This window comes from Eublepharis macularius, chromosome 5 (assembly GCF_028583425.1).
Source record: "Eublepharis macularius isolate TG4126 chromosome 5, MPM_Emac_v1.0, whole genome shotgun sequence".
NCBI lineage: Eukaryota > Metazoa > Chordata > Lepidosauria > Squamata > Eublepharidae > Eublepharis > Eublepharis macularius.
The window spans coordinates 130,697,058-130,716,462 of NC_072794.1; the positions used below are offsets into that span (position 1 = coordinate 130,697,058).

The window sequence follows — 19,405 nt, forward strand, 5'->3', positions numbered from 1 at the left end:
TACAGGCATAATACCATTGTGTTCATAAATCAAAGAAGACGTGTGTCTGAGCTGGGAAAGAAAAAAAACAGAATGGAAATTTTGCCTTCAGAAGACCAGATACTTTGCCTCACTTACTCAGATAGTTTTAAAGCAGGATCAGACTGACTGATTTCCAGAAGGATTAGAATCTGAAATGAAATATTGCAGTCCACAGTACCTCTTCTCTGAAAACACCTTGATTTTGTGTGTCTGCTTGGGGTGAGATGAGGGCATTAGCCATATGGGACATTTTGAAGTGGGAGTGGCATGTGCTGGTAAAAAGCAATGTACAAGGCAACCAGCAACTGATGGCTGTGTTCATGTGCTGCACTATCATAGATTTTCAGGTATCAACCATATCATCTCCAATATCTGTCAAGCTTCAGCCAGGCAAGCTGAGAATTGGGGTGTTGAGTAGAATAATGGTTTAATTGCCAACATGCAGAATATTAGTCAGGACAATAAACTTTGAATTACTTCTGCATTAGACATAAGCCCAATTTTCATTGAGGGTGCAAACTTGTATGCAATTAAAAGTCTGCTTGACTGAGTGCTCCTCCATTTAAAAAAACCCCGTTTATACATCAAAAATTAGATGTTGGGGAGAAGGATTCTGCCTTCCCTTCTTCTTCACTTCTAAGTTTCTGTGTGCTCAGAATTATTTTATATAGAAGAAGATACGATCATGAGAGAATCTGCCTGCAAGCTGATGTGGTACAACTCAGATACATGGTTGCCCCTTTAGAGAGGAGTAGGCTTTTTAATGCATATGATTCTGAGGGAACATTTAACTCTACTTATGGCCGTTTGTAAATTCATGTGGTGGAACAGTGTGGAACTGATTTGTTGGCCATGAAGATTCTCTATAAAATACTTAATGATTACTTGACCATCTAGTTACTTTGACTGTTGTTTCCTAGAGTTCACTCGGGAGGTGACAGACACGCAAATGCCCCTTGTTGCTCCTGTTATTCTTCCTGAAATGTACAAGATTTTCACGATGGCAGAGGTATGGGGGGAGCGGGAATGAGGATTGCCTTCCCTTTGTCAGAAATATAATAAATCTATGGTTGTTGTGGATTTTCTGAGCTGTATAACTATACGGCTATACAGCCTGGAAAATCCACAACAACCATCGTTCTCCGTCCGTGAAAGCCTTCGAGAATATATATAATAAATCTACATTGGAGGAATCTATCCTGCCAAATATCAATATGCTTAGGTACTGCTGTGCTCTTGAAGTGTTTTTAGTTAATGCATACTTGTCACTGAAGTTTGATGCTTTTTGTAGTTTCTTGCCTGAATATGTCCTTGGAGTTTATGTAGAAAAATTTAAATGTGATCTCCTGACATGCTCCATTTTCTACAAGTAGCAGGTGATCTCTGTTTGAATGCTCTGAGATGCCAATCCACAGAAGAATAATTAATGATGAGATGTGGTCTTCTAGTTCCCTGCCTAGAATAGCATGTAAACTGCTTCTTTAGCTGTGTGCTGTACAAGGGGCCATGGGCAGCTGTCCATGCACTATGTGAGATAGAGCAGATACCACAACCCAAGATGTGCAAGGAGAAAAGAGAATCATAGAATCATAGAGTTGGAGAATACGATGGAAGAATACGATAGAAGATTAGGAGAGAACCAGTAGTGAAAGTAAATGCACTCTAAAACACCATTAGCATCTCATCCACATGTCATAAGGGAAAACAAGCTTGCTTACCTGTAGTATTGCATTTTTCTCTGTACAGTTACATATCATGTCCCTTTCCTCTCATAACCTTAGCAGTCATTGGGGGATTTCCTAATGCATTTCCTAAGATTAGGGCTTCTGTTGATGGTCAGTTAGAAACTAAACAGGAAGATACCGATTTTACCCATCACGGTGGAACATGTGAGAGGGGAGAAGGAATCGATTGCTTTTCTTCAGAGCTTTGTAGATTATCTCATCTGTCATCTGCACAGTGGCAATCCCATGTGTGAATGCCCAGAAAGCAGTTTGAAAAACAGTACTTGCAGCTTAGCAATCCTGCATTATATTATGGCTGTCTTAACTCCATCAGCCTCCTTACCTCATAGCATTGCTTCTGGAATTCGTTGCCACAGGAGGTGGTGGCAGCTACAAGCATTGCCAGCTTCAAGAGGGGACTGGACAAATATATGGAGCAGAGGTCCATCAGTGGCTATTAGCCACAGGAGATAGATGGTATTCTCTTTGTGGGGAGGTGGTGCTCTGTTGTCTTGGTGCTGGAAGGAAGGCAGTGGGAGGGCTTCTGGTGTCCTGGCCTCACTGACAGTCCTTTAGATGGCACTGGATTTCTAGCCACTGTGTGTGACAGAATGTTGGACTGGATGGGCCACTGGCCTGATCCAACATGGCTTTACTTATGTTCTTATGTTCTGGAATCTATGCTTCTCCCTCCGCCTCCCCGCCACCACCTGGTCTCTCAGCAGCCCCTAAGCTTGATCATGTTTGTGTGGGAAGAGGGAATCAGTGGCGCAAGATGGAGCAAACGCTATAAAACATGTTTTTTGGTAACTTAGCAAATGTCAGAACATTTCAAGTAGGTTTAAGAATATGCTTTGACAGTTCATTATGAAAGTATGTGTCTAGACTAGAAGGGTCATTATGAAAAAATACCAAAGTCTGTCGTTTGACCTCATAGTTTACAATTTATCCTCTATGCCTGTCTGCTAATTCAGGACACGCTTCATGTTTCTGATGAAATATGCCACAATAAATCAGCTTGTCTGTAAGGTGCTGCAAGACTCCTTTTTGTTCTTGCTTTAACAGACTTAACATGATCACTTCTCTGGAATTTGTACATATCTTTTGTGTCCTCTGCCTTAAACATTAAAGTACTGATATCCTGAAACAGAAATATTGGGTTAATGTTGACATTTTATGTAGAGGAAAACTTGGCTTTCCATTTTAGACAAACTTATGGAATCATTATTAAGGGAAAAATACTATTGTGGATGGCAGCTGTTGATGACACAAGTTTGAATACCAGCCTCTGTCATGTTAACAAGATCTCCCTCTCTTCCTAGGTGTATGGTATTCGTACAAGGTCACGTGCTGTAGAAATCTTCACCACATGTGCTCATATGATCTGTAACATGGAGGAGTTGGAAAAGGTATACTGTACCATTGGTTTCCTGTTTGTGAGTTATGTTTGTTGTGCTGATATCTTATTATGTTTCTAATTCTTCATATCTTATTGGTCTCTGTTCTATTGCATGTTTATTTGTTTGTTTGTTTGTTTATGCCCCGCCCTCCCCATGAACAGGCTTAGGGCGTCTAACAAGAAAATACGTTACACATCATACATTAAAACCATATACAAGTATCTAAAAACAACACAAAAATTTAAAAACGAAATATAATACAAATCTGGTGCCATGAACAATATTAACTCTGTATCCCAACCATAAAGTAAAACCTACTGGGAAAGAGAAAACAAAAAGGGTCAGTTGGGTGCTCTCTGCTCTGGGCTCTTCCAAGGAAACCTGTACTAGAGTGATGGCGACCTGTGTGGGAAATGCATGTACTGTGCAACTAAAAGAAGAGCAATTAATATTGCTATTTTAGTGTCACTTGAAAGGAACGGTAAGGGCTTTCCAGTTACACTTGGCAAGGGAACACCCTTAGCAGCCCCCATTGTCCGTGCTGGCCCTCCTCCTCTTAGCATCCTGCTTTAGATTATTGGACAACAGGTACCTGTGGAGGCTGTCTAAAAAAGACGTGCTCATATGTCATTAGAGAGCAATGTCTGAGGGAGAGAGAAGCCAATTAACGAAGGGGCTATAGTGGCAGCTCTGTACCAAGAGGAATACTGAGAAAATTGCAAGTTGAGCAGCTTACTGGCTATTAGGGGAGTGATCATTGTATACCCATCCCCATTTGAAGCTGATTTCATTGTTTTGATACTTGATCCTACTGATACTAAGTTTTGTTCCTAACTTGGCGCTGGCAGACTTCATTCCTTACATAGTGAAAGAAAATTGGTAGTTTTATTATACCTAGAAACTATATGTTGTTTTGGCAATTTATGCTTTGTCCAAGAATGAATGTATAATATAAGAATGTATAATATAAATGATCCATTGTTGTCTGCTTTTTCTTGAAAATGTCAGTCCTTCAGTTTGTAAATGCCTTCCAAGTCTGAAAGCAGTATATCAGAATGGTGCTTATTTGAGGCCACCTCATATAGCTATGAAAACGTATTCTGGTTTACAAGTGGGTAGCTAGAGTCCAAGAAGCTATCTTGTAAAGAGTTCATCAAGTAAATATCAACTGTAAACACTCATTTAGAGGTTGTATGTGTCACTGAAGTTGATAATTGTAACCAGCTGATTCTTTTTAAGGGATGGGTGAGAAAATGGATCTGAATTAATAGATGTGGCTTCCCAGACACTTCTTCTAATGACAAGAAATTTACAAGTTGCCACACTTACAAACTCATGGAACGCAAAGAAGGGCACCGTGGAACTCACAAACCAGAAGAAGATCAAAGACCTCCCGCAGGGGAAATTAACAATAAGCAACTCTAGGACAATTAAAGTACACCATGCAGTAGTCTACTATAATTTTTACAAATGAATGTAATATACAGGTAAAGTGCAAAGTGTTCAACTATCAATAAATACAGTAATAAATATACAATAAATAGAGGGTTTACAATACATATGGTTCACATTCAACAATATATAAACACAGTTCTGCTACACAATCATATTACCAGGGGATGCTTCTCTTATCCCCACTTTTACTGTGCTCACCAAACTTGGCTAAAATTACTTAATACAAGAGACACAAGGAATCTAGGTAATCTTATCTTGAACATTGTTTAAGTATTATGTCTTTGGTAGTCATAAAACTTTTTCTTTTCGGGTGTGGACCTGTTTTCCAGGGAAGAACCGACACAGCGGACACTCAACCAGAGAAGAGCCTCCTGTAGCTATGAGCCAAGTATTTCAGATGGAGCCCAGCATCCATCAGTGCTGTACAGGCTGCTAGCTATTTTCCTGTTTCGAGAATATCTTTCTCAAGAGCGTGTAAAGCCACACTCCTGTCATAAGTAATTTTAGCCAAGTTTTGTGAGCATATTAAAAGTGGGGACAAGAGAAGCATTGTATTGTCGAAGGCTTTCACGGCCGGAGAACGATGGTTGTTGTGGGTTTTCCAGGCTGTATTGCCGTGGTCTTGGCATTGTAGTTCCTGACATTTCGCCAGCAGCTGTGGCTGGCATCTTCAGAGGTGTAGCACCAAAAGACAGGATCTCTCAGTGTCACAGTGTGGAAAAGATGTAGGTCATTTGTATCTACTCAGGAGGGGTGGGGTTGAGCTGAGTCATCCTGTAAGAGTTTCCCAGGGTGTGGAATGCTAATGGCGGGAGGCTTCACTGTATCCTGAGGAGGTTCTTTTGCATATGGATTGGTACTTGATGTGCTAATCTTCTCTGCAGGGCTATTGTTGGAGATAGAATGTTTTGTTAGCCTGGTGTTTTTCAGAACTGGAAACCATGCTCTGTTCATTCTTAAGGTTTCTTCTTTCCTGTTGAAGTTTTGCTTATGCTTGTGAATTTCAATGGCTTCCCTGTGCAGTCTGACAAAGTAGTTGGAAGTGTTGTCCAGTATTTTGGTGTCCTGGAATAAGATACTGTGCCCTGTTTGAGTTAGGCTATGTTCAGCCACTGCTGATTTTTCAGGTTGTCCAAGTCTGCAGTGTCTTTCATGTTCTTTTATTCTTGTCTGAATCCGAAGAGCAATCAAACCCAGGATGAATCTTTTTATTCTTTTTATTCTTGTCTGAATCCGAAGAGCAATCAAACCCAGGATGAATCAAACAACCAAGGAAAAACAGTCTCCTACAGGAAAAGTGTTTTTGCCATATATCAAAGGAATTACTGATCAGATGGGAAAGCTTATGAAAAAGCATAACCTCCAAGCAGTATTCAGACCCACCCGAAAAATACAACAGATGCTACGATCAGCAAAAGACAGTAGAGACCCCCTCACCTCTGCAGGAGTATACCGTATACCCTGCAGCTGTGGACAAGTTTACATCGGGACCACAAAGCGTAGCATCCAGACAAGAATAAAAGAACATGAAAGACACTGCAGACTTGGACAACCTGAAAAATCAGCAGTGGCTGAACATAGCCTAACTCAAACAGGGCACAGTATCTTATTCCAGGACACCAAAATACTGGACAACACTTCCAACTACTTTGTCAGACTGCACAGGGAAGCCATTGAAATTCACAAGCATAAGCAAAACTTCAACAGGAAAGAAGAAACCTTAAGAATGAACAGAGCATGGTTTCCAGTTCTGAAAAACACCAGGCTAACAAAACATTCTATCCCCGACAATAGCCCTGCAGAGAAGATTAGCACATCAAGTACCAATCCATATGCGAAAGCGATGTGAAAGCCATTAAAGAAGCAGCGGGGGGGGGCAGAGAAGTCTGCCCGGTAAAGTGCGTCACTTACGAGAGCAGCGAACAGGGAATTAAAGTTGGTGGGAAATCAGCTGATCGGATTGCAAGTGGAGCGAACACAAACCATTTTGCGTCTCCAGAATGTTAAAGAGGAGGAAAAAGAGGATTTATGGGATCTCGCCTCGGAACTTTTAGCGACACCCGCGAGGGCAACTAAAGAAGAAGTGAAAAGCGCCATTTTGGGAGTCCGTCGGGCATCTTCAAAATATGCAACGAAGCGGCAGCTGCCTCGCGAGATTGTTATCGAGTTTTCATCTAGGAGGGTCCGGGACAGTATCCTATATAATTCATACAATGCGGAATTGGACTTTCTGGGAAATAAAGTCAAGATATTGAAGGACGTTCCATTTTTAGTGCGAAAGAAAAGATTTAAGTACAAGATGTTGGCAGCTCTCTTGAGGGAACGGGATATAAAGTACAAATGGCTACTCCCGGAAGGAATCGGGTTTAGTTATAAAGATAAAGCTTACAAGATTAATTCGGAAGATCAGCTAAGGGATTTTGTGGATAAAAATTCAGAATTTGGACCAGACACCAAGCAAAGAGAAGAGGATCCGAAGCCTGAAGGGAGGGGGGAGGCAATGAGCGCTCTGGCGGTAGCTGCGCAGAGGGAATTGCGCCCGAGGCCCAGGGGAGGGAAAAAGTTAATTTGAACTGTAATTTGTAATTTGTATGATCAACCACTCCGTCACTATTTTATTAAGCTATTTTTCACTATGGCAGTATGAAGGGAAAGCATTGAAATGTAGTGTTTAGTGTTTGTAGGTCACCTTCCCCTTTTTTCCACCCCTCCTTCCCTTTCTCTTTGTTCTCCCTTCTTTCCCATCCCTTGTGCTATTGTAGTCTTTTGTAGTTACTGTCTTGTAGGTTATGTATGTATGCAGTAGTTTTGTATGTTAGATATTGAAAAATAAAAAAATAAAAAAAAGTACCAATCCATATGCAAAAGAACCTCCTCAGGATACAGTGAAGCCTCCCGCCATTAGCATTCCACACCCTGGGAAACTCTTACAGGATGACTCAGCTCAACCCCACCCCTCCTGAGTAGATACAAATGACCTACATCTTTTCCACACTGTGACACTGAGAGATCCTGTCTTTTGGTGCTACACCTCTGAAGATGCCAGCCACAGCTGCTGGCGAAACGTCAGGAACTACAATGCCAAGACCACGGCAATACAGCCCGGAAAACCCACAACAACCAAGAGAAGCATTCCTTGATAACAAGATCATGTAGCAGAACTATGTTTATATATTGTTGAATGTGAACCATATGTATTGTAAATCCTCTATTTATTGTATTATTAATAGTTGAGCACCTTGCACTTTATCTGTATATTACATTCATTTGTGAAAATTATAGTAGACGATTGCATGGTGTACTTTAATTGTCCTAGAGTTGTTTATTGTTAATTTACACCTACAAACTCAAACATAACTTTTTTTTTTGTTTTATTCTGGTAGGGAGCAGCTAAAGTTCTGATTTTCCCTGTGGTGCAGCAGTTCACTGAAGCCTTTGTTCAGGCCTTGCAGATGCCTGATGGCCCTACATCAGACAGTGGACTTAAAATGGAGGTTCTAAAGGTAAGTATTCAAAATACATCACCATATTAGCACATAAAGATATGTTGTATTCTGATAGGTAACAAAAAGAAGTCTTAAGTTCTATCTACATAGTACCACACATTTCCCCCCCATAGCAGTTACTGTTTCTGATATTAAAATATCTTCCAAGTAGAGAGAGAAACACTGGTAGCATGCAGATACCTTTGATTTGTCTCAAACAGAATACAGCCCCAGAAACTTTTAACGGAAGTATCTTCTTTCAGAGCCCCTTAATAAGAGAAAAATACCTCTTTGAGGATCAAAAGAAGATTCTCCTTTCTCAAATTGTATTACTGAGGAAATGGTGTATACGCTTTGTAACAAATTACTCCAGAAGATTTTATTGCATGGCAAATTATCTAGGATAAGTTCAAAGAGTGTGAGGCTAGAAGACCAAGTGCAAGCTTATAAGTGCCTTTAAGATTGTCAGACACTCATGAATTAAAGGTTTTTAATTTAAAAAACTCAGTCTTTCCAATACAGCTCTCAAAGGTGTGAATAGAGGATTTATATCTCCCATTCACCTACTCTGTCAGCTGCTAGCTATAATATAAATAAGTATATATATGTTTGTTGAGATACATTTAATCAGCAATATTTTTATTAATACTCAGTGAATAATGTAGCATTCTTTCATTCAGCAGAAGAGGAAATATTAATATTTCAGTACTCAAGTGAAAAGTGCATATTTTGTAAATACAAGAATGTTAAATGATGCTAAAGATATTTTTATTTTCCTTCTCCAGGCAGTGACAGCTTTAGTGAAGAACTACCCAAGACACATGATTTCCTCCATGCAGCAGATTCTTCCCATTGTTTGGAATACACTCACAGAAAGTGCAGCATTATACCCTTTTTATTGCTTTGGCATAACAGAAGTTTCCTACAGAGACAGTTCTTATGGCAGGAAAAAGAAAAACCAGTAGAGGTGTAGATTCTAACATCTTAAAACAGATATTCCTCTCAGTTGAAATATTTGAGGCTGAAAAAAATTGTTGATATGGCTTTTCTGCATAATAAAGACTGCAGCTAGAATGCAGATAACACTGCAGACATGCACAAAACATTTCCACACAGTCAGGGTTTGCTAACTTCATTTTCTGGCTGCAGCTCATCATGTCTCTAACTTTTTAGGAAGCCTGTGTGTGTTTCACGCTCTCACGTTTAAGTAGCAATGATTTCATCAACAGATTTGTTTGTGAAGTATGGCGTGCTGCTTTGACATGGCTGTTTTAACATGATTTGAGTCCAATAGCACCTTAGAGGCCAACAAGATATTTAGGGTATACGTTTTTGAGAGTCAGTTTTTGGGGTCTTTAACGTGCTAATGGACTCAAATCTTGCTGTTCTACTGATGACCAACACAGCTACCCACCTGAAACTTGGCTTTTTTGGATATCATTTTAATCATGGTATGAACTGTTCAAATCCTTGATTTAAATCAAGGATGGTGCACGTTCCTTGACATACCAAAATCTCCAAATGTCTAAAGAATTGGTTTCCTCCCTGTAAACCTTTATTCTAAATCTCACTTTAATCTTTGTGTGGAAGGAAACAGACTCCAGTTTGCCCAGATGCCTGCAACTTGACATCTTGCCAAATTGGAACTTGATTCCAAGACTTCCTAAAATTAGGAAGCCTTTGATTGCACTTCACACGTGAGGATAGGAGAAGCAGGAGGGAGCACATGAACATGACAACAGCCTTCATTCATGCCTGTCAGACCAAGGTTTGTTTTGATGTATTAAACTGGCTTACGTTTCACTAGCTTCACTAGTAATTACAAAGAAATGGTAGATGAGTTTGAAAATTATGCATTATTCAGGCATAGGTATTCAAAGAAAATAATGGAAATGCATTTCATGTATACCCAGGTACTTAACTAAGACAAACTTTCAGTTATTTGAGCAAAGGCAACAACAGGATGTTGTGATGTGATGTGAAGAATGTATAGTTTTCACACTCGTCTGCCATTTTTGTTAATAGACCTAGTCCCTGTTTACCCAAGTTTCAAAATGGAATATTCCCAAGTAGGAAAAGGAAATAGCATTTTCTCCAGTGTGATGAATAAAAAATGTAGTTACCGCTCTCTTGATACATGGCTGCATTTAGATGTATAGTTAAATAAAAATGTGCATGGGCCTGACTTATGGGGTTGCATGTGTGCCTGGTTCCCTCTTGCCTTGCACAGAGCATCATTCAGGAAATTAAAGCTAAATTCTGGGATCAATGAAGTAGCTGCATTACTTAGCCATCCACAAACTGGGATTAAACCAAGATTAAACATTGGTTGAAAACATTGACTTCTGATGGGAAAATAAGCTTTGGTTAATCAGTTTGCCTGCATTTGTATGTCAGTAGATTTGTATGTCAAAGATTTGTATGTCAAAGATTTGTCAGTAAATGGAGTTAGTCTTAAATCACCATTTCTTTCTCACACTCTGCACAAGATGGGTAGAACCAGGTGTGCACATGAGCCTGGCAATTATGCGCATTTTTCTTTAACCAGTGTTTAAATTTAATGTCTGAATGCAGCCGGATATTACCTGCACTGACTCTGCACTCTTTAGATCTACAAAGATCTATGTGTCACATTTTGAAATGTTAGTAGATGCTACTTATTTAAAGAACATAGCAGTATGTTTGCAAGGACCACAGTCAAATGTGTCTATCTTTGTAAGGTGACTATATAGCTAATTTATCTTTAAAAAAAAATTACAAGGGATTGTGGATTGGTTGTTCCGCTGGGTATTAGTCTTCACTGTTAATATCTCAGAACAGATATAAAATTTGTGATTTAACTGGATTCTGGTAACATCTTTTCTGTTAAAGGGTTTGTGTGTTTACTTTTTCCTTATCCTCACTAAATGCATCAGAGGATTTGAGCTTAAGTTAAGGCACTGTGATCTGGTTGATAGAATATATTTCCTTAACTTGTTTTTATACCTATGTAAGAACAGAAGTAAATTACACAGAAGAAGTAGAGGACCCAGTGGATTCTGATGGTAGGAAACAGTCCTGTTGCTTTTTAGTTATTGCTGTAGATGTGACTGAAAATCTGAGTAAGCAAGTGCAAGAAAGCTAATAGGGCTAACTATGGAAGAAATACCTTGTACTTGAAAAACATGCTGTGAGACTTACAAGATTCAGTATTATTTGCTGGAATAAGACAAGCATTTGATGAATTCAAGGACTGTGTATCTTCCCTTTAACAATATTTATAGCTTTTCTTTTAAAGAAAGTAAACGTTCTTTTAATTTAAATCCTGTGAAATCTTCTCACTATAGGATAGGACTTGAAATGTACTTTTTTCAGATGGAGGACTAGTTCTTGTCTTCAGTTTTACTTGCATGAGAAAAATAACAGTACAGCTGTCATTCAGTAAGCTAAAATAACTATTTTAAGACTGTGATTTTCTTTTTTCTAAATTTAGGTGAAGTTTTGGGTTTTGAAAACCTAGTATTCAGCATATTTGAGTTTGTTCATGCACTGTTAGAAAAACCCAGATTTAAAAGCACAGTAAAAAAAGCTTTGCCAGAGCTAATATATTACATCATTCTCTATATGCAGATCACAGAGGAGCAGGTAAGTGAATTTTATGTGTGTATTAGCATAGAAAAACTTTTTAAAAATTTCATCTCTCATACTTATAAAGGAGTTTAAAAAGTGTTGTAGAAAACTTTAAATGTGTGATAATCAGTTCTTTTATGATAATCTCCAGTGATTTTATAGCACGTGTAGGATGGCAGAATATTGACATTAAAATAGATCTCTTTCTGAGAAGCATTTATTCTTGTGGTGGTATGTGATAAGAAGGGAGCTAGCTAGCTTTAGCTTCTTGCCACCTTTCAGCCTTCTATTTGATATACATTTATTGCACATATAAACTGCATCACTGAAGTATAACTGCTCAGTTAATAACTGTTTTGGACTGTGAGAGAAAAAAATGGTGGGTGATAGACTGCTTAGATATACATCACCTGTAAACAGAAGGGTGGGCATTAGTAGTGGTGGGGAGATCACCAGCAAGAAGGGTACCTTCTAACCAGCATCTTCTGGTCTTAAACTGTGCTGGGACAAACTTTGATAATAGTGGAGAAGAAGAATCTTTTCACTAGCTCATTCTGGTATTTCCCATGAGTCATTCAGATGAAAATGCAGCTGAAATTCAAAGAGCAATCTGGGAGTTCTGGCATGATTGTTTTTTGAATAGGAAATTACACTGTGGACATCACCCTTCTGAATATTCGTACATCAGTGGTTCCCCGAATGCTTTTGAATTTAGCTTTGATATAATGAGGAAAAAGATGAGAAGCTTCTTGGAAAAACTTAAGCTGTGTGTTCACCATCTATATACAGCAATATAAAGTTTTTCACTGAGCAAATGTATTGTAAGAAAAACAAAATTGGAACTTTTCTGTAAATGGCAGTTCTTCGGTTTAGTTACCTTTGACAGGCTAGACTGGACAGAGAATTTCTTACAACATACTAGTCTATTGTGCTTTCATTACTTTTCAGATAAAAGTCTGGAGTGCAAACCCACAGCAGTTTGTTGAGGATGAGGATGATGACACATTTTCATACACAGTTAGAATTGCTGCACAAGATTTATTGCTGGTAAGAAGAAAAATGCAGTGTCTGAATGTAAATAGCAATGATGAATGGGGTTTGTCTTTTACACATAGGTTGCCCAGATGACACAATTTTCAGTTACTATATATGTATTTAACTCTGGAGAGCCAGTATTACATAGTAGTTAGAATGTCAGACTGGGACTGCATCTACACAGAGGTGCAAAAGTATGCCCTGCAGCAAGTGGTGTGCGAGCCAGCAGGAATGGCTTTCACACACTTTTTCTCCTCTCACCGCTGCCCCCCATCTCCTCTGTGCACAAAAGCACACATGTGATTATGATTGTGCTGGGCCCACTGCAGTCCAGATCCCCGCCCCTTACTTTTATTTTCCTTGCAAGGACACACTTTAATGCTATTGGAATGCTCAACTGGGAAAGTGAGAAAAGCCCTTTAAAAGTGTATGGGGGGGGGGAGTAGTGCAGGGCAGCAAGCTGCTTTGCACCATTTGCTCTACCCCCTCCCTCTAATGTCTGTGGGTGAAATATCCAGGGGGATGCACCATCCACAGTTGCCTTGTAGTTCTTCCTTTGAAGCAGATCAAAGCAACAGGGTTTTTAAAAATTCATTAAAGGACCAGGATCCAGTCATGTGTATGTTCCCATTTAATTCACTGGTTTCTGCATTCCCAGTGGGGACAAATTCTTGTGAGGCATAGACTTGGGGAGTCCTGGGTTCATATAGCTACTTTCACATGAAGCTCAATGGATGATCTTGGGCCAGTCACTGTTCTTTTTTTGTCTCTGCTTAATGGCCATGCACCATTCAGTGAACAGTTGAACAATCTTTCAAAAAATCAGCTCCCTATTCATGACTGGGAAATCAGGACATAAGTTGAACTGGCAGTTTGAGCATCCCCGTTCATGAGTTCATAAAGGTATGGGAGGAGAGGTAGATAGGCCTGATCCACCCATTAGGAGGATCTAGGTGATTGCATAGCTTGCCAAAGGTGAGTGGGATGGCAGGTTGGCAACTCTGACCAATGCCTCTGGCCCCATCACTGTCCCCTGGGTTCATACTGCTACTGGTTTGCTCACTTGACCTGCCTTCCCTACCCTACCCTACCCTGTTCCTACCCCCTTGAAGGAGGAGCAGGTGGCCACCAACTCTGCCACCATCAGACTCCCCACCCACCTGTCTCCTAGGGCAGTAGCTGGTGATGGGTCCTTCTCCCTGCTCCCTACAACTTGAAGTGCAGCTGGGTCCAGGCATGCCGACACCCAGGCTGTGGTGGTGGTGGTGAGGACCTGGCAGCCCTTGAGGAGGGATACTGAGACATCCCCTGATGCAGCCACTTATTTTTTTTATTCAAGATACAATTTCTGGAAGTATGTTCACATGCTGGGGCTTACTATTTAACTAAACATAGAGGGGAAGACTGTGGCTGTTCCAAATTTTATCTCTCTGGTTACATCTAGGAAAAGCAGTTTCCTACAGAGGGAAACTGTTCCTACAGAGGAAGCAGCAGTTTCCTCCCACAGAGAGGGCCTCCTCAGGGTGCCATCGGTCAAACAATGTCGGCTGGTGACCCCCAGGGGGAGAGCCTTCTCTGTCGGGGCACCTGCCCTCTGGAATGAATTGCCTCCGGAGATACGTATGGTCCCTGACCTACAGACCTTTCACCGTGCCCTTAAGACATTATTCCAACAAGTGGGGCTGGCCTAAGTGTGTTTTAATTGAGTTGTCCTGTTCTGAGCTAAATTATCCAATATGTTTATATTTTATATTCTTACTGTTTTATATTTGTATGTTTTATTTTGGCTGTACACTGCCCTGAGTCCTTCAGGAGATGGGCGGTATAAAAATTCAATTAAAGTTAAAGTGATACGGCATATTGTGCTCAGCACTTCTCTCGCAAACAGCATCCACTGAAGTGATGTGGGGAATCTGAGTATAATGTTATATTTATTTCACTAGACGTTACTGGAAAGATGTGGGTTAGCAGCCACATGTGCCTTCTAATGTCCAATTAACTCTTATATGAAATGCAAGTGGAAGAGTGAAGACACTTCTGATTTCTGTCCAAATTCTCTGTGCTCTGGAGTCTCATCATATAACTCCAAATTTGAATTATCTGTAAAATAGGATTATATGAAGCCTTCTTTGTCTTGTCTGAAAATGCCAGCTATTGTCATACTTCTACCTAGGCTGTGGCAGCTGATTTTCAGAATGAGAGTGCAACAGCTTTGGCTGCAGCAGCTACAAGACACTTGCAGGAAGCTGAGCAAGCTAAAAACAGTGGCACTGAGCATTGGTAAGACATTTGCTACAGAAGAGAATGTGTTTGCAATGAATAGTATCTTAGCACATCTAACACAATAATACTAAATCACTTTATTTCCACTGCTGATTTATCAGGTTAAAAAAAGGCATGCAGAATTATTCCAGTAGTGATTGCACCTCTTACTGGCATCTGCAACTGATCTAGTGAATAAAAACTCATAAAATCCTGTTCAAAAGCCTGGAATAAATGCTGTGTACTTCTTCAACGTCGAAGTATCGGTAGAAGTCAGAATCTAAAAATCTACTGATTTCTATTACCATTTTCTGTACTGTAGAGCCTAGCCTGCTTGTCCTCTGTGAATCAGAGATGAACTTTATTGGTAGGTGATGATATAGAAGCTTAGGTAGAAAAATGAGCCCTTGATAGTAATTTTTGGAAAGGAAATTTCCCCATAGTGGTGCTGCTGGGGGTGTATTAGAGATAAGGAGCTTCCTTATTATGCCCCACCCTCCCAACAGCAGCACTATGGCAAAATGGTCCTTTTGACACCGGGAAATTGAAGTCTTAAACATACATTGGAATAACTGGTGTAGACCTGCGGTTCTGAAAGGTCAGATGCCAGAAGTACAGTTTTTAATAAGTTTTTTCCTGCTTTAATTTGAAGTATACAGTGTCCCATGTTTGGAAATATTTAGCTTTTGTGTTAATGATGATGACACCTGTTTTCATCATTTTCCCTGGAAGTGAATGAAAAAAAATGTTTTATGGGTCTGATCTGCAGAGGCTACAATAATGCTGTTTGTTTGAAAGTTTTAACATGATATATGGATATATATACTAGTTAAGTTGATTAATATTTTTTGGATGGATGTGTCATTGTAAAAGCATTTTAATAGATAAGGTAAAATATTTTATAGATGATCTAATAATGAGATTTAAGAATGAAAAGAAGAAACATTTTAAAGTATGGTTGTGTTATATATGTGAAACTATATTTTAAATGTTAGATGGATGTTACATTTTTGATAGTCCTTGTAACGTACATTTAAAATTTTCCTTTTGTTGTAATCGTTGTATTTTTTATTCCCCTCCCTTTTTTTCCCTTCTGTACCCCTTTATCTGGTCTAAAAATAAAAAAAAACTTAATAAAATGTTGAAACTAAGGCATTTGTTGGTTTATTGCAGGTGGAAGATACATGAAGCATGCATGCTGGCTTTAGGTTCAGTCAAATCTCTTATCACAGATAGTGTGAAGAATGGCAGAATACACTTCGACATGCATGGATTCCTAACAAATGTTGTTCTTGCAGACCTGAACCTGTCAGGTACCTAATCTCCTGCTTTACTGGCTAGTGGCCAGAATATACATAAGAGCAATTCAAGAGCCTTCCAGAAAACAAACAGATTGAAACCCTTATTGTGCCCATGACAATATTGTGGTTGAGGATTTACTGAATGTATGGGATGAAATAAATATTCCACACCTATTTTACCTTTGGTTTCAGTATTAAGGGAGTTGAGGTCCAAACTGCAAATTATATTCAAGAAATTTAATAAATGTTAATCTTTGGCAGGGGGTGGGGGAGCCAGTTGTTCAGATATAAAGCACTAGGAAGGAAGGATAAAGTCAATCATTGAAGATGTTGAAAACTTTGTAAGCCATGGCTCACTGGTAGAGCATCTGCCTTGCATGCAGAAGGTCCCAGGTTCATCTGGCATTTCCAGTTCTAGGATGAGATAACAGGTGATGTGAAAGACCTTGACTTGAGACTCTGGAGAGCTGCTGCTGGTCTGGGTAGATAATACTGACCTTGATGGACCAATGGTCCAATTCAGTATAATGCTGCTTTGGGAGTTCATGTATTCAAATCACAGTCCTGCAACATTTACAAGTTAAAAGCTTCTTGGTATCTACCTTGCAGCAGAATAGATTACTCAGAGAACGTAACAATTTGGAAAGGGTTTTGAGGATGGAAGGTATTTGCTTTTAAAGGTGTATTCTGTTTTAGTAGACATGCAAAGGTATGACAGCAAAGAATTACTCCCTGGAAGAAAGAATGATTGGATAAAATAAAGGATTCTTATATTTTGTTTAAACTCATGGAATTATGCAAATTGGTACCTACAGAGTAGGAAAAGCAGTGGCTTGCATCTCTTTCACCATCACCACCCCATTTTTCCACAACTTGCAATTCCTTGTGTCCTTTGAGTAGAAAATATTGCTACTTCTGGAAGCATTAGAACTCTCTTCCCTTCTCAACCAACTCAGGAACATAGAGGGGTGTATACAAGCTCTAGAAGAATTCTGGCTACCTACTTGACTTACGCAACTAATATCCCCTTCCTTCTCCCTGCCCAGAGAGAAGACTCTCCTAACTGCAGTCAGTAATTAGTTTCTTTTACTATCCCTGAATGCTTTCAAGGGAGCAGTGTACAAACCCTAAATGCCTCAATGAAGCATCTTATGTGTTTGCTGTATCCCTGTAAACAGCTCCTTTCAATATTATATTGGGCCATCTGGTATAATAGTATTTCTGAGGATGGAATTGGAGGAATATTAACTTATTTTTTCCAGTGTCGCCTTTTCTGCTTGGTCGTGCTCTTTGGGCTGCCAGTCGCTTTACAGTTGCTATGTCTCCAGAGCTCATCCAGCAATTTCTGCAAGCCACAGTTAGTGGTCTTCATGAAACCCAGCCCCCTTCTGTGCGAATTTCTGCAGTAAGGGCTATTTGGGGGTAAGTAAATTGTGAAATAATGTTATTTGCAAGCCAATATGAAGGAATGTGTCATCATCAAACAGTTCCTTGATAAAAGGAAAAAAGTAAAAGTTTTAGTAAATTAAATATTGCGCACTTACTATCTTACTGACCCTGTTGAAACTTCTGCTTTTTCTAGTTACTGTGACCAGCTGAAGATCTCTGAGAGCACACATGTCTTACAGCCTTTTCTTCCCAGTATCCTAGATGGACTAATCCACTTAGCAGCTCAGTTCAGTTCAGAGGTCCTCAATCTTGTGATGGAAACACTTTGCATTGTCTGTACAGTAGATCCAGCCTTTACAGCAAGTGTAGAGAACAAGATCTGTCCCTTCACCATTGCAATCTTTCTCAAGTATAGTAATGGTATGTGCCCAGATACAAATTCATTTGATAATCTTCGTGTTCAACTACAGAATAGTTTTGCAGTTGGCTTTTTCAATATTTTCTTGTGAAAGACAGCAAAGATGCCCATTTTCTTTGAGAAAATTCAGTGCATTGAATAACTATGGCATTTCTTAGGGTACAACCTAAGTAGAGTGGGTTCTTAGTCATAAGGAGTCTTAGTATGACCCGGAGCAAATCTGTAAGTGTCTGCCTGTATACTTTGCACCTAGGCTAGCTGTGCATGTAATTACCCACTAGTTTAATGTAAGGGTGGTTCTGTGCATCCAACTCCCTAACGTCATCATTAAGGCACATGTTTGGGAGACAGGCTAGCAGAACTAGTTTGGAAAGATGCTCAGATCTGAGCTAGCAACACTGCAAAGACTTTGAAGTATAGTCACCAAGCTCAATAAAAGTGTGAACACAAACTTAATCATTTTCAGATTTGTTATAATCATATAATAATTTTTTTTACCATACAGTCTTGTTCTTTGAATAGGGAGGGATAGCATTAGGTCAGCCAATTGCCTTAATTTTTATTGCTTTAATTCCTTAAGGGTGCAGTGCTAATTTATCTCACCACAATTCCAACTTCTTACCTAGAGTCTAATCTGGATTCTTACAACATAGGGTGTGTGTATTTACATCCGCTATTTCTAGATGGTTCAGAGATTGTATCGTGTTAGTTTACAATGTACTGGGGAAATAGCATCTGTACAGAATTACAGCTTATTTCTTCAGTGGAATGTTCTTACCAGCAGCCTTATAGGACACTTTTCCATTAGGTGAACTCTCTAGAGCAGGACCTAGCCAAATATTCAGCCTGCTGGCACTTGTAGTTGGTTGACATTGAAGCTTGCCTTACTCCCCAAGTTGTAAGGTAACACATTCTCCAAGGACACATCTGGAAGATGGGGAGGTGGGGAAACAAAAATGGGGTGAAATGTATTATGAGCAAAGATGAGCTTTCATGACTTCAGCAGGGCAGTGCTGGAAGTAGGAAGGAATGCTTCATTCTTAAAACAATTAAGACTAATCCTAGCTGAATGGGGAGTGGTCATCCTGAAGGTTCAGATTACTTTTTGCCTACTAAAGGGAATTTCAGTCCCCATGACTATGAGCCCAACCTACTCTGATTCTTACTTTTGTAAGCCTCTGGCTGTTGCAACAGGACCAGCCATAAATTTTTCAGTATAATGAATGTGTCACAAATTCCCCTTTTCAGATACTCATTTTTTTTCAAGGCTTTATGACTTTCCAAAGTGAAGCTTAGACATCACATT

The 19,405-nt window shown here is 39.6% G+C and overlaps 1 protein-coding gene across 1 annotated transcript in view; it reads left to right on the forward strand.

Moving 5' to 3' along the window:
• The window catches only part of IPO9 (importin 9), a 61,972-nt gene that overhangs the window by 21,420 nt on the left and 21,147 nt on the right, over positions 1-19,405 (forward strand). The window contains exons 5-15 of the mRNA XM_054980741.1: positions 942-1,030; positions 3,068-3,154; positions 7,984-8,103; positions 8,871-8,971; positions 11,071-11,129; positions 11,558-11,709; positions 12,643-12,741; positions 14,903-15,009; positions 16,165-16,304; positions 17,555-17,714; positions 17,875-18,101. Coding sequence (XP_054836716.1) covers positions 942-1,030; positions 3,068-3,154; positions 7,984-8,103; positions 8,871-8,971; positions 11,071-11,129; positions 11,558-11,709; positions 12,643-12,741; positions 14,903-15,009; positions 16,165-16,304; positions 17,555-17,714; positions 17,875-18,101 — 1,341 coding nt within the window. The remainder of the gene's footprint in view (positions 1-941; positions 1,031-3,067; positions 3,155-7,983; positions 8,104-8,870; positions 8,972-11,070; positions 11,130-11,557; positions 11,710-12,642; positions 12,742-14,902; positions 15,010-16,164; positions 16,305-17,554; positions 17,715-17,874; positions 18,102-19,405) is intronic.